Source organism: Corvus kubaryi, unplaced genomic scaffold, assembly GCF_017639235.1.
Source record: "Corvus kubaryi isolate FWS band 111438036 unplaced genomic scaffold, C.kubaryi_AGA036_p1.0 37398, whole genome shotgun sequence".
NCBI classification, from domain to species: domain Eukaryota; kingdom Metazoa; phylum Chordata; class Aves; order Passeriformes; family Corvidae; genus Corvus; species Corvus kubaryi.
Genome location: NW_024581137.1, coordinates 26,485,912 through 26,508,412, shown reverse-complemented (window position 1 = coordinate 26,508,412; position 22,501 = coordinate 26,485,912). Strand labels below are relative to the sequence as shown.

At 38.1% G+C, this 22,501-nt stretch overlaps 1 protein-coding gene across 5 annotated transcripts in view; it reads right to left on the bottom strand.

Annotated features, from left to right (window-relative positions):
- Nucleotides 1–3,668: 3,668 nt before the first annotated feature.
- Nucleotides 3,669–22,501, bottom strand: part of OSBPL3 (oxysterol binding protein like 3) — an 85,920-nt gene continuing 67,087 nt past the window's right edge. For all 5 annotated transcript variants that reach the window (XM_042043114.1, XM_042043117.1, XM_042043116.1 and 2 more), the window contains 8 exons: nt 21,359–21,496; nt 18,567–18,630; nt 15,488–15,566; nt 13,257–13,401; nt 11,792–11,936; nt 10,978–11,104; nt 10,313–10,435; nt 3,669–9,118 (listed from right to left, as the gene is read on the bottom strand). In XM_042043114.1, the coding sequence (XP_041899048.1) occupies nt 9,022–9,118; nt 10,313–10,435; nt 10,978–11,104; nt 11,792–11,936; nt 13,257–13,401; nt 15,488–15,566; nt 18,567–18,630; nt 21,359–21,496 (918 nt within the window). In that variant the 3' untranslated portion in view covers nt 3,669–9,021. The remainder of the gene's footprint in view (nt 9,119–10,312; nt 10,436–10,977; nt 11,105–11,791; nt 11,937–13,256; nt 13,402–15,487; nt 15,567–18,566; nt 18,631–21,358; nt 21,497–22,501) is intronic.

Below are 22,501 nucleotides of genomic sequence, written 5' to 3'. Positions count from 1 at the left end.
GTGCTCTAGGATGACCCTGCTAGAACAGGGAGGTTGGACTAGATGATCCACTGTGGTCCCTTCCAACCCAACTGATTCTGTGAAAAGGCTGCAGCTGTCCTTCTGAACAGAGCAGGAACCACTACAGAGCAGTCATGTCCTGCAAATTTGTACTGGTGGTGGCTCAGGAGAGAGTCACACAACTCCAGGTTGTTGACACTATATGTTATATTGCAGTTACACATACAGACCAGCTCTTTGCTATGCTGGAAAACAACCTCATGTATGAAATAAAGTGCTGGCCTCTTCTCTAACAATTGAAAGTGTAATTTATTTGCTCCATCACAGGACTAAAACTGGTGTCCTTGCTGTTTGTACTGCCCTTGTTTGTCTGAATGGTGCACTGATTTGGGTGAATGGCATCTGTAACAGGTGATGCAAGTACCCTTGGGAGGATGGCTTTCTTATTGCCAAAGAGACAACGCTTTGAAACTGGGAGATGGGATCGTACTTCTCCTGCAACTTCTCCTGCAGAACCAGTTGCTGTCAGCTTGAGATGGGGCTTATTTGGTTCTCCCACAGTTACTGTCCAGCCTCACCAATGCCAACATACCACAGTGTGGGCAATACAGTTTCTAAAAGAGAAGGAAGACCAGCTGTGTCCTGAGAGGAAGCACTATCAGGAAAGGAAACAATGAGCAACCAGTACTGGGAAAGCATAAATTGCAGGTACTCCTTTTTCCTAGGACCTCATGACTGCTCGCTTCAATACTGAGAATCATATTTCAACATATACTCTTTCCTCTCATTCCTTTCTCCCATCATGTCAAACCACCAATTCATGTTGGTATCAAGACAAAGCACTCACATGAGCATCAGCTTTAGGAAGCTTTGCAGCTAGATAGAATTCAATGGAGCTCCAACTATGGCTCTTTTTTTTTTTTTTTTTTTTGTGATGTGGTACATCCTCTTTTTCAGTTCCTGGTATTCACTATTCACAAAAGGTGAGAATGTAATATCCCAGAGTTCTCTCTCCTGCATGAACTTTAACTGAAGCTTTACTCTGTCTCCGAAATGAAAGGGGATGTGTCAAGGAAGGGCTAAGCTCACCATCCTTTAGTAACTAGAGAACTCAGAAAAAGTCAAGCTTGCCCTAACTAACCTGTTTGCAGTGCTCTCTTAGGCAAAGTCCTTGGTAAAAGATTTTCCCCACCAAAGGACTTCATAATTTGGTGCACTATTTCTGAACCTCATAAGAAAAATTGATTTTTCCATCCAAAAAACCGATATAGCTCTTAGTTGCCTTCACAGGGTTTGGTTCATTGACTGAAGTACAAGTAGCAAACAATGAATACAAGTAGGATGATCTCTTGACTTCACTCCATCTTCAATCTGTCAACTGCCGAAATGATAACAAACCTAGCAGTAAACAAAACTGTAAATCTCTTTCAGCTATTAGACAGGTTCTCATCTATTGATAAGTCTACATAATTTTCCTTGCCTTAGGCAGCAATCTAGGCATTGCAGACATACCCTCATAAAAACCTAAGGAGGAGAGGATTTTTCAAGGCATGTACTGCAGTAATTCAAAGTTGACTTACTGCAACCTTTATTTCTTTCTTTTAACACAAGCTGAAAAGTAAGAAATTTTTAGTTTTGGAAATCAATTTTTATAAAGAAGTTTTAATAAAGACAAAACATGTTAACTAAGCAAAAACAATTGTACTTTTGAATTCTAACAGCTGGTTTTACTAGAATAGCAAGTGAAACATCAGCACATAAAATCCTCAAGGAGAAGTAGTGCCCTAATATTTAGAGGAAGACAATAATTCCTGGAGTCTGTGAAATTATGGTCAGAAACATCAGCAGATGTTCATACACAACATCTTGTGTTCCAAGAATTTATTACTGTTTCAAGAACCTGTAAAAACTTGCATCAACGAACCCACAAAGACAAATTTTCAGTTAACTTAAGCCTCGGTTATGCTCAGCTCAGTAGAGCAATATTGATTTATTTCAAATAAGAGTCTGCAAAAAGTAATTTCAAATATTTCCCTTGGGCAGAGTAAGCAAAGATACAAGTTCATAAGTATACATCAGAATTTGGTATCTGGCCAGCTTTTCACCCCATTTAAAAATAGAGAGTAACCCTACAAATTCTTATGCATACAACAGAGGTCTAAATTAAAAACCAATAAACCAAGCACAGAGAGCAACATTTGCAACATGAAAGGAATATAACAGAGGCATAAAAAACAACAACAAAAAAAACCAAGATGTGTTGGTTACTATGTAGAGCAAGCTTTGCTCAGCTGTCAGTGTTTTTCCTCACGCTATGAAGGTTTGAATCATTTTGCAGTAAGCAAAATTACTTTAAAATAGAGATTACTGTAAATGAACAGACAACTGAGCTTAAACACAAATTGGATGCAAGGTCTATACATGCCAAGTTTACCTTGCACTTCTGTAGGGGAGGACAGCCTGTTTTGTCTGGATAGCACTGACCACACTGTGGGCACTTGGCATGGTATTAGCTTGAAGGGGCAGTCATGAGAAATCCACTCCATATCCATTTCTTCCTAAGAGAGAACACCTGCTGCCCTAGGTGTTCATGAGGAGGGCACCAGTAATGAGCATCCATTGCAGTCTTCCTCTCCCTTTTATAATTATGAAAAAATATTATTGCTTCTATAAACCACAACTTCCCTAGCAACTTGAACTAAATGCTAGTTATTTCCAATTAAACCACATCAGATCTCTATGAAATAAATCAGCAATGAAATAATTCCCCCTGACATGATGAGAAAGTTCCAAAGTTCTTAACCCAACAGAACCAAAATGGCTGGATTTCAAAAAGCCAGGAGCTGATTCTTGCCCAGTATAAAGACTGTTTTTCTTTTGGCCTCTGTCCTAATTCTGCCATGTATAACAGCTGAGGATATTTTGCATGGTAACAAATTTATAGATCCAGTTTTCCCAGCTCTTCCTGAAAGCTCCATGTTCCCTCCCACCAAGTCTTTGTAGACACTGAGGCTGCAAGGTGCTGCAGAACTGCAGTCAGGAATTTCACGTTGGTCAGGAGTTACACTCACTGTACTCCCACATTTTTCAAGATCCTAGTCCATCCATATTGCATCTTATACACATGTGGTGGGACTGTGAGACATACTTGAGATCGGATTGGCAGAGCTGTCCTGAAACACCATCTCTAAGGGAAAAACCACCACATTGATATCCTTTCTTTCCAGTTATTTATTTTATCCAGTGAATACCATGTTTCCTTGTTTTTAAAAGTTGTTTTATGAAGAACATTTAGGTTGTGGTTTCTGCATTCATGCTAAAGCGTAATATTTATGCTGCATATCTGTCTGCTAAAAACTGCTTTTAAGAACAAGCTGACAGCTGTAAATGGATTCCATCAGCTTACCCCTTTTCCTGCCCCAGTGTCTGGCACAATAGCCATGCAGAAGAGCTGTAGAGAACAGTACAACTGGAACATTGCACAACTACCAGACAGATTGTAAGAGTGATAAATAAGGGTTCTAGCAGATGGAAGCTCTTTCCTACTTGCCATTTTGCAAAGTGTAAAAAAGCACAGATCACTGCAGCAGTGAGATTTGTTTCAGCTGCCACTAACAACCTTGGAAGAAAGATGCTTACAACCCCTGGGAAAAAGTCAGGGTGCTCTGTGACCTTTTGCAAGTATGATTTATTAACATCCAACTAAATTGGTTACAGAGATAAAAATAATAACTCAAGCTGTGCATCAAGGTACTCCAGCGTTATTACAAATTTTTAGAGTGAAGCAGAAAACAGGGATGGTCCTGACTACAGAGACTATTCTCAAATATCTGAAAGTCAGTGATAATTCTTATACATAAGATACCGTTCCTCATTCTGAAATCACTAATGCCCTATCAAAACAAACAACAAATTCAGCATTTAGCAGCTTTGCTTATGTAATACCTCATACATGTGGTATGTTTTTCCAGTACTGGAACTAGCAAAATACCTGTTAACACAAAGACTTTCAGACTGTCAGGGATGCCAACCATCTCCAAGGTGTGGAGCTGACAGAGGTCATCACCTCTTGTGGATCAACATCCCAAACAAACACTCTCATAAGCTTTAATACAGTTTTTTTTTTTTAACACATGAAAAACACCAAATCCACAATTTCTATTAAAAAAAGGAGCCATTTAAAATAATTCTTTAACATATGGCAACTACTTATGTGGAAAATTTCTCTTATTGCTTTCAAAAAGCTGCAGCAAGAATAGCATCTAAGAACTGAGCAGTACAGTAATACATTTGGTGGCAAGTTACAGCATTTACTAAGTTTCAAAAGATAAGCCAGATAATGTGCAATTTCTTATGAGCCCACAGCTGCTGGAGTAAGTTGCACCCATCAGTAGCTAGAAAATAGAAAGGATGGGCTAGTGAACACTGTAAATTTTATTTATTGTAGGCATAATTCCTGAATGAAAGCACGCTACACCAAAAAAACCTTTCATTTTAATGTAATTCCTTTGAATAGCACCATCTCATTCTAGCCCTTGCAAGATGTATTCAGTTATGTGGACGAGTTGGATGTCGTCCTTCTCTCTATTAAAATGCACCATGGGTGAAGTTTTGCACTCCTCTTCAGCTTGCCCCCTCTGTGTGAGTTGTACACAAAAAAGAAGCCATACTGAACGAAACAAGATATGCTCAAAGTTTCCTGCTCTGCCAAGCTGGTCATTTGGAGAGACAACATGAGATTTACACAAAAGCAGATGCAAGGACATTCGTAATTAGGATCTGCTCAGAAGATACAGCTGCATATTTCCATAGCACACTACCCTTACCAGGTCTGACTTCAGAGTGTAAAAGTCTTGCTCACTTTCAAGGAAAAGATACAGAAGGAGGCCATTATGCTTATGGGGAAAGAATAACTACAGCCTCTAGGCATGATTTATCATTTGTTAGAATGGACTGTTTTCCTATTCATCAGGTTTTTTTAATAAAAAGAAAAATGGGACACTGAATAAAAGAACACATAGAAAACCTGAACAGGACTGTAAACAGCTGAGGGCAAGTAGGGGGCATGGGAAGGGGTGAGGTCTTTGTTAGGTTGGGGTTTTTTGGGGGGAGTTGTTTGTTTTGAGACCAGCACTGGACCTTTGTGCAACATGAAAGCTGTCCCTGATTGGGCCCTAGTTCTGGTCCCATGAATTGCTGTACAGTGATCTGGATTCAACACTAAGCTGCCAGATAATAAGGTGTTTGCAACTATTACATCCTTCAGGTTTTAAAAGAAAGCATCAATTCCGTTTCCAGTCCTTCAGAGAAAACTGGTTGGTAGAAGAACAGATCTCCAGGACGTTTCCTTATCAAAATTTGGGCTGATTTTAATCTTCCTTCCAGGCATCTAACTTTCCAAGCTCTGCATAAAGAACCTAAGTACAGACTGCTGGGTCTGTATTTCAAAAAGCATCTAAAAGGAGTTGATCAGTGCTGACAAGCTATCACACCAAGCATATCTCAGAGAACAGAGATCCACAAAGGAATGCAGTAATTAATGATGGATTCTAGTTCCACTTGGTCTAAAGGGCACTTGATGCTATCCAGAGTCGCCTCCTGAACAAGTGATGCTGTACCAAAATCAGAAACTAAGCATCAAGCCTGCAAATCTGAAAGTAGAGCTGTGGGTTTCTGTTCCTAGGTAAAATATTTCCCTGGATTTTTTTTCTTTCTATGCTTTGCAACTTGAAAACTGAAGCAGGGTTTCAACACCCAAAGGCCTGAGCTGCTCCACCTTGACGGAAGTTTATACCAAGGGTTTTACTTTGTGAAGAGGCACAAAGAAAGGCAGAGCTGGATGAGTGCTTCTCTAAATGGCCTCCAAAATCATCTTAAGTGATGTTTATAAAGTCATTAAATAAGAGCGCTATAACAGCAGGCAAGGGTCATCAGGAAATTTTAAGACTGATCCACTGAGCTACACTCCTTGGGGGATCACAGCTGTGTATGAAAGGAAGCAGTTAAGTTGCTGATATTTTTTTTTACTATTCAGGGTAGAAATAGTGGGTAAAAAGTCCCTCAGTGTCAGTTATTAAAAATAACAGTTGTCTTAATTATACTGCAGAAAGCTAATATAAATTTTGCACCCATTAACACAGCTGAAGTTTTCGGGGAGAAAATTACCAAAATTTCATATTTTACCAAGAATAACTTTATAGAATATATTAAGATTTGTGAATGTTGAATATATTTACATGCAGAAATACACAGAACTAACATCAAGACAATTTTCTTCCACTTCTTAATATACAATTAACAGAAGTTTAACAACTAAACCCAATTGTTTCATACAAAAGTAAGCAAGGAAAACTATACTGCAGTTGGAAATGTGGGGTCAGAGGATAATTCACAACTGGTTACATTGCGTTTGGAGGCGTGTATTTCAGGTTTACACTTGTTCAATGATTTTGCTTCATGCATTTAAGAAATGCCCTGGATTATTCTCAGGCATTTTTATGGAGACAATACTAAAATTCTGGAGTTTACTTTCTTGATATGAAAATTTTGATGAAGAAATTTTTATATAAGGCACTGCTCAGCCCAATGCTTCTTGTCATTAATCCCATGTATTTCAGACAGTTTGGAGTTTTAGAGAAATGAGACTTGGCACTGCCAGTCTGATTTCTCAAAAATCATGACTCAAATACTCCATATGAGATTTGTTTTGTTTAATACCTGTATGGGGGAATCCCCTCCACACACAGACTATACAAACCCAGCAATCAGATCAGACAGTATCACAATAGCTGCCAAATATGACAATGAGCAAGCTTAATGCAACTTCCACAAATTTTGTTCCTTTTCTTAAAAGCTTTTATTTCCTCTACCCTCCTTTGTTTTTAAATGAACCTTATTTTTAGTATAAATTGTAATTACCAACAGCAAGGATAATTACAATTGTCAACTCATTCCTGTGCGGATTTTGACAGTTAATACAAGGATGCGAGACAGGAAGGGAACAAGTCATGAAGAGAACCTCATTTTCCTTGAAAAGCCAAACAGCCCCCGAAGGTTAAGATTTCCTTTGGAATCAAAGCCCAGATTTTGTCTTCATATAAATGTGAACCTTGTCTTGCTGGCGTGGTAGTCAAGTTTTTCAAAGACATATTAATTAGAAATAATTATGCTAACTTCTTTGGTAATAAATTACAGAAATGATGGTGAGGCAGAGATGCTGGGCAAAACAAAAAATGGTGAAAAAGCATTCACCTGCCTCTGAGACAATGAGGCTTCAAGGTAACAGAAAGCAAAATTCAAATATACATCTAATCTGACACCACAGATATTGCTTAAAATTGAAAGCCTTCATAGTATTTCCTTCATGTTACATATAATACATGGATCCATTTTTAATGGGATTTCTCTAGAACAATGCAGCACAATTGCAGTAAAGTGCAAGCTTTTCTAAGCTACTAGTCTGTCCTCCTAGGAGTCTACTTTGTCCATGCCATGTCCAGTTGTTCCAGTTATAAACCAATTTAACATGCTAGCATTTGGGTTTCTTTTGCGTCTTTACAGTGGCATGTACAGAAAAGAAAAGGGGGTGGTGACAGAATACAGCTCTATCACATGGAAAACTGCATTGCTGCCAGAGAGTTGCAGACACAGAGCAAATTTGAAGAATTGTGGATCAGGCTTGGGTTGCAGATAGGAATGCAAATTATTCTGTTAATGACTATGGCATTGTGATTTGATGGAAAAAACCAAAAATACTGCCCATCTCTAGAATCTTCATTCAAAAGTGAGGCGTCTGCTACATTTGTTTCCTGCTAAATTTCTGACCTATGGTTTAGTAGCTTCACAAATTGAGTCATATATATAAAATTACAGGAAAGGGATGCAATTGATGTAGTGCAAGACACTTAAATATTTATCTGAACATAACAAACAGAGGAAGATCAAAGACTCCGTACACTTCTCCATAAGGCAGATGGTAATTTTTTAAATATAAGATCTTAAATATGTTATTTATTTAAGAGGTAGAAAATATCAAAATACTAGGAAAAAATTTGTAGCTTAAAACAATCAGTTTACTTACTTTCTAAAAAGTCTTACTGTTGCGATTTTTAGGTTAATAAAAACAAATGAAGCTATGGAAGCACAGGATTTCGTGCTCTGTATAGGTATCACTTACTGGAAAAAGAGAGAGCTTCTTCATCTAGTCAGTGCTCAAGCAGTATATACAAATGATCTCCTCCTCTTGCCCTGTTGGGGGCTATAAATTTGAAGTGAAAGTTTTTCCCACTGGAAAATTTTGGCGATTCCTGACTTTCTAGCACTACATTTAACCGGGTACAGTTTATGTGTAAGGCAGTAGAACCACCGACGTAAGTTCAGAACTACCTCTTCCATAATGCTAAGAAGAAAGTTAATAGAAACAAAAGCTTACTTAAATCTCTCCTACAGACAGCAAAAGATCATACTCAGATTCCAGCACTAGCTGATAATCTGTTTTAGCAATTTATACCAGCCCAGAGACAGCTGAACTACTCATTGCACTGTGGAAGCCTACCTACAGTTTACCTACAGTTTGAGTAACTAAGGCTTGCACTCTGATTCCTCAGTACAGCTAGGAGATGCTGATGCTACTGTCTCCAATACAATTCAGTAAGGCATAATTCAACTCAGAACTGACATTATTACACATCGAAAAAGTAGTGTAAAAGCTCCTCTCTCTTCCATCTAGCTGTTAACATTCAGTACTATTTATTAAGTATTTTATAAAAAGAAGTTAGGATATTTATACATTCAAACAATCACTGCAGTAGTTGAGTAAAGGAAACGAATTATCAGATTCTAAATTAAGCATGATTCTGGAGATATGCACATTTGCACATATGCACACACGTACTCTGTATGTGTGTGTGTATATATACATGTGTATATATAGATATAGATATATATAGTTATATTTTATATGTATGTCTTTTAAATCAGATCCAAGAATACAGCACAGAATATCTTCACTTAGCTCCTCTTTCACCAAAGGACAGGATTGTCCAGTTTGGAAAAACCAGGTTCTTTTCTAAGGTCCATGTAGGTTCCATTGCTCACCCAGGAGTCATCACTGGATTTCCTATCAAAGATTAAACAAATGTAAGCTTATATTTTCCATCCATATGCTGTGTAATGCAGCGTAGCACCATGCACAGATACCAAATCCAGCCCATGAACCAGGAGCAGTGCAGCTCATTACAGCCTGCAAACAAGGCAGTGCAGCTTGGAGAGCTGAACGAGTGTGTCTGCACCGGGCCATGGAAAGGCATCTCAATAGCCTAATGTTCACCTGAGAACATCACTACTGAAAAGCCAAATGCATTACTTTGCATCTGCTCTAATGCTTTTGCTATATAGTAATTAAATTCTTTATTCTGTCATTTAAATCTACAGCATAAATCTCAGTTTTCAAATCCCCATTGTAAGGATTCGAATCCTCATTCACAATTCTCATTGTGAATACACAATCACAAAGTTTTAGACTTTGCCTCTATCCTGCTTCCCTTTAGTAGGTGTGATTGGCATGTGATGAGTTAGCTCACCCAGCTTGTCAGAGATGTAGTAGTCTAAGACATTCCCTTTTGCACCAATTTAAAACATTTCTGTGTTCCTCAGAAGTACAGGATATATGCATCCAGAAAAAATAGGATCCCAGATCTGCTAATGGGCCCATACAACATTCATCTTGGCTCCAGCTCTTTCAGTGCAGAAGAACAGAGAAGCTGGAGGGCAAAAGACCACATCCTTGCTAGCATTCCTTTTTGTCTTTCAATGGCTGAAGTCTCCCGTTTAATTGATTTACAACAGGAAGAGATAAAGTGCCCTCAGAATGATAATTCTCTCCTCATAAAATAGGGGAAACATGTTCAAAAATAGCCCTGGAAATGAAAGGCTCCAACTCTGCACATTTCCACAACAGGCAATCCCACTGAATTCAGCAGAAGTTCAGCAGAGGTAATTTAGCTAAATCCAGCTACTTCACCTTGCTTGAACCAAAGATGCTACATTCACTCATGCAAATTCAAATGTAGACTAAATATTAATTGCCATCAAGCCAAAAAAAAAAAAAAAAATCAGGGATGCACTACTGAAAAAGTAATACATTAATTCTGAGTGTTAACTAAATCTGGATTATTCTACATCACCAAAGTACAAAACCAAAATATATAGAGGAAACCTGGAAAATACTGGAGCCTGCCACATGGCAATTTAGAATCAGATCGATAATAATAATTTCAATAAATGATAGTATATGATAATTACTATCTAGTACCTGAAAAACCTGGGCTGATGCTCTAGATTGTTTTCTTCTAGCACCTTCCGTCGTTCTCTCTGTAGCTGCTCGATCCTCTGCTTTTGTATTTCAGCTCCTTCAATATTCCCTTCTTCTAGAAACCTGCAGCAGCAGTGATATGGGACAATTGGTCTCCTGCCTCCAGGAGAATCTAATCTTTCCAGCAGGTATTTCACAGTGTTTGAAAGGGAAACAGCTACCTCTGCAGACAACTGCACTATGAAAAAGCACTTAAGGAAGACTAACTCTTGTAACAAGCTCAGAGTCAGAGTTATATTAGATTCTTCTACTTGGAAATTTGCAGAAGTAAAAATTTCACGGCAGAAGGAAGTTTCAAGTGTCTCAGTTTTTGGTTATTCAAATACTGTATGCTCAACATCCAGTACCTGAAGTACTGAAGTTTTAACATCCTTGGAAAGGCAGTTATCTAGAAGCATCCAAGAGCCAATTTTAGGACACACTTCCATAATGACTAGAGCCTTTCTCCCTAAGTGATTACAATGTCTGTTTCAGATGCACATTAATGTAAAAATAGAAACACACTGCAGGTATCTACACAAAATAGTCTTGAGTCTAGGGTAAAGTGAGTGTACAGAAGATTAAGAACTATTTCAGGAAAATATTTCAGAATTTAAGCTTCTTACCTTTGGTCTGGCCTAAAGCGTGTATCAGTGGATGGGAGTAATGACCTGGTTTGCAGGTCCAGTTCATTTAACTCCAGTGCAAATTGAGTAAATCCATACCACTGTTCATAATCTTTAGGCATCGGATCTACAGAAGAAAGGAGTACATTCAGAATTCCAACTAAATACTATTATCTTGAGAAGGAAAAGTTCAAGCTCCCTCCAGTCATTTGTTTATCCCTGATCCACAGCGTCAATTCTGAGGGAACAAGAGGTTTTTAATAATGTGACAAAAGAGAACATCCCCCTTGATAATTGCACTGCAACAAGACAGATTTCTGTTCTCCCAGCTGAATCACAGCGCAACAGTGATGAAGGCCATGCTATTATCATAGTGGTTTTTCAAACCACAGCAGACAAAACCCCATGAGCTTGGGAGAAATTCAGCTATGGCTGTCATTACAGAACTGAGCTTTGTGGGCTATCCTCAGGTGTTTAACACATGAAATAAACAACACTTCTCTGCAGAAGCAGCAGAGGAGTTTGTTCCTTTTTCTTCCCCTTTTTTTTTTCCTTCCTGCTAGAGTCCTCAATACCCACTTCATGCCCAAATATGAAAATGAGGGAGAGTGGAGAAAATGCAGGAAGCCGTGGGATTAAGTTCTCGTATCATTTAAATGATACATTCTTCTGATCTAGCTTCTAAATGCTTGACAAAAATCTAATATTCTATGAAGAAATAACAAGAAATTGGGGCCTAATAAAGAGATGAAAACAGTAAGCTTATACTCAAGCAGATCTCAGTTTCTGTGCATGAGCCATTCTGATCACTAACTTGCTCTCCATATGCAGTTTGAAGATGAAGTTGTCCCACAGTATAAACTTTCATGCCACTTCCCAAAGAGTCGATGCACAACTTTCCCAGATTTGTCCATGACACTGCCTTCAATCTCATGTGCATTTGGATTCCAATACTTTGCCTAGAATTAAAAGGAACAAGGGAAATAAAGGTGCGTAAGAGCTCAAGTGCAGGCCATTTTGCCATGCCAGAGCACCAGGCTATAGAGCAGTTTTCTGAAATTAATATTCATTTAGGTGTGCATTACAATAGCATATGCAAACAATTGCTGTAAGTACCATTAAAATACTAACTTATTAGTATGTCAGCTTATCAAAATACTAACATTGAGAATTGTATTTATTTTGTTTGCCTTTTTTTAGGGGCAGTATGAGGTAAAGAGCACCTGACCTTGAATTTTGCCCAAAGACAGTTGACCCTGAGTCCTGACTTGGTTATCTACATCTCTCCCAAATTTGCAGAAGAGGAAGAGAAGGAAATCATACATTAATCTCCACTTTAAACAATTTACAATATCAAAGGTGTAAGATTTGCAGGCTCTCAGTCTTTAATATTTGAGCTTTAAACATCCATTGCAGCTCTGAAAATACATTAAAGTACCTTCAAGTATTTGGGAAGAAAAAAAGCACCCTAATGCTTCTTGGAAAGCACAAAGTATTCAGGGAAACAAAAAACTTGTGGGGGAACATGCCATGATGCTTAGGTACACTGAAGTACTTCCCTTGTACCTGTATGGTCTGTTGTATGTCAAGCAGAGCCTTTCTCCATCAATCAGATACAGAAAGTGCAAGTTAAGGTAAATCTCTTAGGATGATTTGCAAAACTATTTATCAGGTTAGAAATTCTAGCGTTGCTTTACATTTTCATTGATTTTCCTTTACTAAGAAATCATCTATTGCCAAAAACTAAATTTAATTTCAGCTATAAGGACAATTCCTGAAGAAGTCATATATATTGTACTTGTACTGAAGCAAAAACTTTGAGTAACACCACAACCTCTCACTTAAACTCCTCTGAGTACCTGCAAAGGGCTAGAAAAGAGCGTCAGGAGAAGCACCCTGCATAAGCACTGGTCCTACAGCTGCTAAATGAATTCAACCACAGCACTTGCCAGTGGGTTAGCAGGAGGCATGTGGTAAACCACTGTCGGTAGACTTGTGCCTACATCTCTCTTCAAACCCAGAGTACGTTTTCCATGATATATTCCTTTCCCCATAATTCCTCTATTTCCAGTGGAATCACTCAAGAAAGCTGTTGCTTCTCTTTTTTGTCTGGCTCTGCCTAGTGAGTGGTAGTTCCTTCAAAGCTAAAGTTTTCAATGAATCACAGGTAATTACAGCTTGTAAGCAGAAGTAGTGAGCTCCAGCAGAGAGCATCCTCCCACTGCTGTGCCTGTTAGAAAAGGCAGTGCCAACATTGCTGTGATTACTGCGGTGGTTACCTTTATGAAAGTCAGTTTGCAGTGGCAAGTGTCATCATTAAGATTTTTTATGATGATCTCTCCATAGTGTTCAATCCATCTTTGTCCACTTAAGATGTTATGGATGCAAGATGTCACCTTGTTCCATGCAAAATGGTCTTTAAAACTACAAGGAAAAATACACACAAGAAAAGTCTCATGCCATGGTCAAGTGAGCTCAAACTTGAGAAAAAAAATTTGCAGAGAACTTGATTAGAGAAACCAAATAAACTATCTTTTTTTTTACTAGAATGCTTCATCTTCTTGTTCCACACCTTCTCAAAAACAAACCCTATGACAATAATCCCACCTCCCAGAAAATCCTTTTCACTTCTGCTGTATACTTTGGTCTTGAATTCAGTTTTTTCTCAATTTACTTGTCCTTCTTTACCAATTTTAAGTTTCCAGAAGTAATCATTCTGGTATCTTCTACAGTCTGAGATACCCATTCCAAGCTTGTAACATAGGGACAATGGAAAACACAAGGACATGGGCCACCAGAGTGATCCGGACATGTACTGAGAGGAATGAGCTTGGTTCAAGCTCTCAAAGCTAAGCCTAATGTGTGTGCTTTAGGCAAGAGCAAGAGCTCTCACCAGGCAGTTCAAGATGCAGCTGCACACTGGAAAACAGCAGACAGGGAGAGATAAACAAATACCAATAGGGAATACAACATTTTACCTTTTATGAAAGAAGCAGATGCTCTTATAAAACAGCTTTATAAAGAATCAAGGAAAGGAAAAGTCTCATGAAGACATATATTCTGCAATTTGTTCTGGGTATGGATGGCCAACTCACTACTGGTAAGGTAAAATATAAACTTACAAAGCACCAGTTTCCCTGCAGCAAGTGCCTCACACACATCCTGTGAAGTTATTACAATCTTACCTTAACCTCCCCTTAACTTGCTTTCACTTGCTGCTTTGTAAGGGCACACACAAGGACAGTTTGTACAGACTAGCAGATATGCAACCAATTTATCCCACAGTAAATTGTTTTTCTGCCCTTACCTATGCAGGTCACATGCTTATCACAAATGCTAAAAAAACAATGGTTTTGTTTCAAAATGAACCTTAATACTAATGCTTAATTTTTCCCTATAGCCTTGGCACCTTTTTTTGTACCCAATTCTGTATCAAATCCACAGGGATACAAACCAGCACATGGAGATCACATATGAATCAGATTGCTTTCCAGTTCATCAGCCCATCACAGGCCCTATTATATCTTGGCTCTGAATGCTCATTCACATCCTAGAAACCTTTCATTCCAAAGCTTAGGGTAGGTGCTATGAACATAACATGGTTTATACATTACTTTTGAGATACTATCTTACTGTACTACAATTTTATCCACTCAAAAGGAAAAGGCATGCTTGGTTTGAGGAATGCTAGGTTCTTGAATCCTTTGGCTGTTTTTTTTTTTTTTCAGATGGTGGAATAATTAATTTTGTACTCTCTTATTGGAAAACAGATTTAATTGGAACAATACTCAACCTTTAGACCTCTGGTTCTGCAAACATGATGGATATAAGCCAGATTTTAAGGGATTTAAATTGCTCATCAATAATGGGCACTCTGACAAGCCAGCATCAGAACATTGTAGATTTTTATTTAAAAAAACCAAAAGAAAACAAAACAACGATTCTCAACTCTTCACTACAGTGGCTGCTTGCTTGGATAATAAACCCCAGATATGTAACTGGTTCTACTTAACACTTACAGTAATTACTTCTGCAGTGGTGATGGCTGTTGGCCTCGCCTACAGACCAGAACCCCGTGGTGTCGGGGTCCCTACATGTCCAGTTACAAAAGACAAACCCATATTCAAGCAAAAAAATTCATAGCTTCCTTTACCCTGCAGTTTTTCCCTGTGAGTTTTTCCCTGTGAGTTTAAAATGCATTAAGGTTGAAACTCAACTGAAGTATGAAAATACCAACTTCTCTTTTTTCAGTGGTGGGGTTTTTTTTCTTCACTGTTTGTTTTTCATAACCTTTGAAAGAGTTAGTGCTTCTGATTTATGCTTCTGGTTTTGGTTTGGTGGGGTCTTTCTTCCTCTGTTTTTCTCTTTAAATTAAATCATAGTCACCAATTCTTCCAAGGGTCTAACAGGGCAGAGCAGAGCTTGCTGTCCTCTGAATGAATGTGGCTCAAGTGTGTGCAAGCACATCTGTGCCTGTGCACGAGCAGCAGTGCCCGACTGCAGCACTTACGCGGGAAGAGTTACATGTGTTGTGCCAACTGGAACAATTTCCATTGACTTTCCCCAGAATTTGTTTTTCCATCTGACATCTAGAACAAGAAGGAAAAAAAGACAGGTTTAGTCATAGGTGGGTGAATCAGGCTGTTTCTGGGCTCTACTTTGTTTTCAAGAAATTCAAAATAACAAAGTGTAGCAGAAGTATTCAAAGAATGTTGTTGGACCTTCAAACACTGGTTGGTGGGTTTGTTGTTGTTGCTGTTTGTTTATTTTCATTGTATTATTGGTTATTTAAATAGCAAAGTAACAGATGTTTAACAGTCCTCTCAAAAAATTTTTCAAAAGAGAAATTTGAATAAGGTGTAGGCAGCATATACTTGTCTGCTATTCAGCTGCTAGTGAATGAATGCAGACATTTTCAAAATCAAAAGCAGAATTTCAAACAAAAATATAACAAGAACATCCACAGTCAAGAGGTTAAAGAGGGTTTCAAAGGGCACGAAATGGCAGAGGGATTTAGTCCAACTCCCTCTGTAAGTTTAACTGGTCTTTTGAAATCTTGTTTGAATCACAGAAAGAAGTGTCCAAGTCTCATGTCATTTCTTGATAAAGGTAAGAAAATTCAATGCAAGTTTAGCCAAATTTATTTAGCAAAAGCACCAGAAGAGAAAGAAACAAGCAGCATGGCAAAAGGGCTGTTGAGTTACACTGGGCTAGATATTCAAGCAGTAACATTCATAGTAACTTCAGAGCTCAGGGGAATAGCACCCTTCCTATACTAGACTCTAGGAACTCCATTCCCTGCCTGACATGAAAAAGAGGGGAAAATTCAACTCTATCTCAAAAAGATGCTAGTTCTAACACAAGGAAAATGAAACACTGTTTCCTGTACAATTCTCGGGGGAAACTCTTATGCTGGCTGAGAGATAGATGCCCAAACCACAATTAGGAGATTACTCAGGTATCTCCTGAGTATGTAAGTACAAGTGATGAGTGAGCCACACCAAGCTGCCTATCATTGCAAAGATAGAATGGGATATAGGAAGAATGCATGCAAGAAAGTAATTTTTCTTATCACATGAGAAAAGGACCTTTTGGGTTTTTTGGTTTTGAAGTCTGATGCTGGGTCAGCATCTTCAGTGACAATGATACTCGTTTGTGATTCCTATACTGCACAACAAGGGCTCCAAAGCTACTTCAAGTATGATGTTGTTGAGACAAATTCTGTCCTGGCTTTCTCCTCTTCTGCAGTGGGATGGAAGACAAAAGGCAAAGGTACACCCTACTGAGTTTAACAGTTAAAGTGCATTACCAGATTGTGCCAAATTCTATGTTCTCATAAATGGCAAAGCTGTCCCACAGAGATCAGCATGTGGGAAACATCTTGGGAGCCAGTGTGCAACTATCATGCAAGAATTTTAGGACAGAAGAGAAAAAGCAAAGTGTTATTTCAAAGCTATGCTCACACTAATTCAGGCACAGATGCTGTAAAAGCTGAAACTTCCTTCATTTCCACTGCTCATGTGTCGACACTCCTCTGCAGAAGCAGAGCCAGCTTCCTAAGTCATGGAAAGCTATTTCCAAACTATTGGTCCCTGTCAGAGCCCATTCTTCCAGTTCACTAGAAATGATCAGGAGATTTCTTGATGATGAAACACATGAACTAAGGTCAGTGTCTGGTGGGATGACAGTGACAGCACTACTCTGGCAATGTTGCCGTCTCCTTTTCAGCTGAGGTGACACAGTAAGTGAAAAGATCTTTGCATATGGAAAGAACTGAACTTACTGACAAGCTGCCTTTATGATTAAATTGGTGTTAATCTTTCCACATAAGTCAATATAGCCTCATTACAAGAGGTTGCAGCATTTAAAAATTGCTTTTACAATGGAAAAAAATCATAATCTAGCCCTCCTAATAAGCTCAGCTAGCCACATTTAAAAACAAAGCAAGCAAAAACCCCCAAGGCCTGCTGCACCCTGAATGTCCTGTGCTCATCGAGACCAATCTCAGAGTCTCACATTAATCAGATTCTCAGCTCTCATTATTACAGAAGAACTTCGTTCTCGAAACAGAAGTGTTAAAATATTTGAGTGACAACAGTTGTCAAGATCTGTTAATAAAAATAGATGAGACTGATTTGTGTAAGACAGGCTGCTATCTAGTCTTATTTATACAGTATTCAAGTTACTGAATAAATTTTTGGTCATCTTAGCTTCTGGGCTAAGAACAAAAGGATCCTTGTGTCCCTGTATTTGTTTACAAAGCAAAGAATTACATATAATAATAAAACCCAAACTAATGGTTCCAATTTCTGTTCAGTATGGCTCCATCTGTAATAACTATAATCAAGTCAGCAGAGTCAATCAGAAAAAAAACCCCAACAAAATGGCTACATTGGGATTTGACAAACTCCTGGGTGAAAGATTTTAAGTAAGTTAAAAGGCATGGTTATGTTTTGTGTACCCCTCAGAATTATCTAACCACAGGTACTGTTACTGGCTGACACCTTCACTAGCAGTACACAGCCAACAAAGCTCCAACACACACCTTTTGAAAAAAACATTAGTAGTCAAGCAGCACAAAATCTGTAATAATGCCAGCAGAGAAAGAGAAAGTAAAGGTATTTATCCTTGCTGTTATGCTCATTTTTGAAAATTGCTTTCAGAACAGGTTTACAAGATTTTCCAAGGTTCAGGATTTAACTTGTAGTTTTTTCATGCTGTTTTCAAGCTTGTTTGTTTTATAAATAGCTTGAGATACAATTCTTCTTTACTAAAGACCAACATCCCCCCAAAACCCCAAGCAAAGCTGATTTTAAAGAAGAGGAGATACTTGTACATGAAAATAATAATCAATTAATGTTATGTAAAAAAAAATCCAAACACAGCAAAGTATCTTGTGAATTTTTATAATAGGAGAAGATCCAAGTAAGAAGCATGCAAGTAAGTACAGGCTAGCATTTCATAAAACCATTCTGATACAAATTTAACCAAGGAATGTCAACTTTTCCTAATTTCTGGATATTTTGTGTTAGACATACAATGAAAATATTATGAATACTGTAAAAGTAAATGATAGACTGAAGAGTTACCTTGCCAAAAAGCAAAATTCACAGATTCAGCATGGCATGCAGAAATAGGTGGATGGTGACTGACCTAATAGCAAGACATGAAAAGAGAAGGGGGAAAAAAAGATTAACATATGAATACTTGAACAGTCATTTTGGTTTGGTTTCTTTCGTTTTTTTTCTCCTTCATTCCCACATGGTATTTACAATTTGAACATTTTCTTTCCCTTTGCAGTTGTGTCCTGAAGGGGGAGGCAGTGGGATTAATAAAGGTTCTGAGACCTAAGATGCCTTGAAAGAAATGGGGAACACTTATTTTAAAAGGCCTGAGATTGTATGTAGCTAGATTTTCACTCGCACAAACTTTGTACACTGTCTCTAAGGTGATAATTAAATTTACCCTTAGGACCTCTTGATAGATTAACAAAAACCACACGTGGAGCGTTCAGACAAGAATTTTTAAAAATTCTTGAAGGGCCAAAAGCTTATGTACAGTAAATAACCACAAAACCCTGAGTATGAGGGAGGAGATAGTGATCAGCATTTCTAAACGGGCCAGGCGCAAAGAAATCAAGCCACGAAATTCCATCCAGCAATCCCTACTACTGCAGCAGTGACACCCCAGGTGTTTCTAGTGTGAAACTCTAACCACATGCACTGCACTTCATCAGCTTTGGGCATTAGCATGTGCATGAATTAGGGCAACCACCAAACTAGCAAAGCAAGGACTGTGAGTAAATAAACAATTCAGAGTATTAAAATGCAACCGTAAATAAAAAAAGCACAAAAAGCAGCCACTCCTCCTCAACTTGAACTCTCCCTTCTGGGTGAACACGACTATCAACTGACCAGGACCAGCTCTTAGATGTGTAACGCCTGCTGTTCCTTGGGCAACTTTATTTTCAAGTGAAATCGCTATTTCTCACTATGAATTTAATTTCTTAACCATCTACATGGCTCAAATCAACTTTTACTTTTTTTTTCTTTTTTTGTTACTCATTTCACAAATCTCTTATTGAGCATCTTTTTCCACAGGCATCCAGTTATTTATTGAACATCCTCCACTTGGTTTAAAAAAAAAAAAGAAGATAAAAGTACTAATTGCTCTCAACTGTGGCCTAATCCAGCAAGAGCAACATTCTGTCTCTTACACACCGTACCCAGATTAACCCCAGATGTCACCATAATACATGGGTTAAACTTAGCTCTCACTTAAACTGTTATAATGCCAGGCTAAGATCATGGTGCTATAGCAGGAGTTATTCTAAACTCACTCTAGTGATAGAACAGAATCTTTGTTATTTTATACCTTTTGCCCCTCTATCCCATGGATTACATTCTGCCTGCACTAACAAGGTATCTGGAGTAAGCATCAAAATGCTTGTGCAAGCAATAAGCCACTGTTCCTGATGTAAAGAGAAATATATAATGCTTGTAAGCTGCATTAAATTTCTTTCCTCCTATATTGCCCTCCCTTCCTAGTATTTCTTCACCCCATATTCTTACCATAACTTTACCACTCTATAAACTCACGTCGCTTATTTCATATATTAGAACAACTGTTGTTAATAGAACAAGCCTGCTCATGTAGTAATATTCTTCTTTATAAAAACTAGCCTTTGTACTGGTTTACCCACTATTCAAGTGAAAATATCTTCCTTTAATTCAGTGTAACATCAAACCCTTTATTCACCACTTTGTTACTCAAATTTGATGCTGTGTGGGTACTTGCAGTGCTCTATACACATCATCTTAGTAGTGGAGTAGCACAGTGAAGAACCAGATACATTACTTGAACCTTAAATTTCATTCTTGCTTTGACTGTTTTACTTTTTGTTTGGTTTTTTTTTCTCTCCTTAGTTTTACTCTTGCCTGTGACATTTCCTGAGACTAAGGAAAGATCACATAATATTCCTTTTTGTCAGTTCTAAAACGTAATGTGCAAAATGCTGTACCTTCACAGGCACAAAAGCACTTTTCATTTCCTAAAGAAAGCCTCTTAGAAGTCCTTCTCTGATCAAGTTTCTAGCTTGCACACTTTTGCCCCCTGCACTTTTTGTATTTTTTCTGTTATGTCTAGACAGAATAAGACAGCTTTCAGTCATTCTTACTTTGCTAGGCACCAGGTATTTGAGTTTTATCTCTTTTTAACATATGCTTCAAGTTTAGTAATTTTGGTCGCTTGGCTGGTTTAAATTTAATATTTTTCACCCATACTTAATAATTATTCTCCTACTGGGGAATTATCTTCATGAACACCATGATGTGCTGTATACATCCTTCACCTACTCAGCTGTGGTAGCAGATTTGAAAGGCTTAGCCTACTAAATATTTGGACAGGAAGCAGAAATAGTCATGGTGCCATTGGAAATACTTGTGGTTGATTGACTCACACAACAGATACATTTGTTATAAAAGAAGACATTAAACAGCTGAAGATACTTCAGTATTTTTAATGATCACACACAAAAGAAAATGACAAGAATGTAAACTTTTGTTGCAGTTGTGATCAGATTTCAGCATGGGGAATTGCACTCTACTTAACCAAGTTATCTTGTTACTGGAGCAGGCAGCCTGCCAGCCTTTGCTCCTTGAGTGTCAGCTGCTGGTTGTGATGTTCCATGCCAGACTTAGCAGACTTTCCTCAAAAAACAATTCTTTTTGTTTATAATTCAGCAAGGTCCCTTGAGTTTTGCTGGGCTCAGGTAATGTAAAGCAATTTTGTATTTTGCCATTAATTCTAGAGGATTCCAGCCACACATTTAGAATTCTGCAGTGTATCGAGTAGCAATTCTAAGGGTTGCAGCATACAATACCTGTTCTGCAAAGAACTGGAAACCCTTATCTTCACGAATACATTCATAGGTTTCTCCAAGCACAGGATTAAATGGCTTACTTCCAGCTCTGTAGTAACTGGATGCATAGGCAGAGACTGCAAAGGCAGCTATGTACACCTGGGAAGTACATATTTGGGACTTAGATTAATTAATTTACAACAGACACGAAAAAATAAAAGCAAGCTTTATCCTGATTCTGTATTTCTCCCTTTATTTGCAAACTACAAATGTTCATACCTCCTATAAGCTAAGCCCTAGTTCACACATTAAAGAACTATTCAATTTTCAGAGTCATTCAATAAGTCAGGAATTATTAGGATCAGATACTGCAAATTTCATCAACTGAAAACAGCATTTCTGAAAAGTGTTTGAAACAGTTTAGCATTCTGCAACACAGTTCAAAGCAGTAACCCTAAAAATCACTGTTAGATTTCGTATAATAACTGGTTTTTATAGTTATATCTGTGACTCCGTAAATCTACCAACAATCCTTTCCATAAACATAGCACAGAAAGTACTGGATGAGTTTTCACCAACTTTGCTATTTCTAATGTTGTTTGACTTAAATTGTTTTGTCTCGACTGGGTGCTATTACCTAATCATGAAATTGTTGATCATGACTGACACACAGGCAGCCCTTCCAAATTTGTGCAGTCAACTCAAGCATAATATGAGGAATTAGAATTCAGGGCTGTTTGATTCAAGTCTCTTTTGTAACACATTTTTTCTCTTTTCACTCCCTTTTCCTCATCTTGTGAAAGTGTAGATACTCTCTTTTCACAGCTTCAGAAAACAAATCCACTGCAGATAGGGTCTTTTATGAACTATTGCAATTACTATGCAACAGCTAGCATTAAATTTTGCTTCAGGAATTTCTCAAAGGCAAAGAATACACCAGTCTGAGGTAATTTCCAGATGCCTGGGTGTGGGAAGGAGAGAAGGCTTCTTTTCACTCCCTTTTGAACAACTACTGCTCATTTCCTTTTCCTTTTAGCTTATGTTCTCAAGAGAACAAAAAAAGCTATGGACTGAAAACCCCAGTGAATGGCCACACCCTGGGAATAGGCCCTAAATTGTAACCCCTGAGTGTGTCAGAATGAGGAAAGAGACTTTTCAAACAGT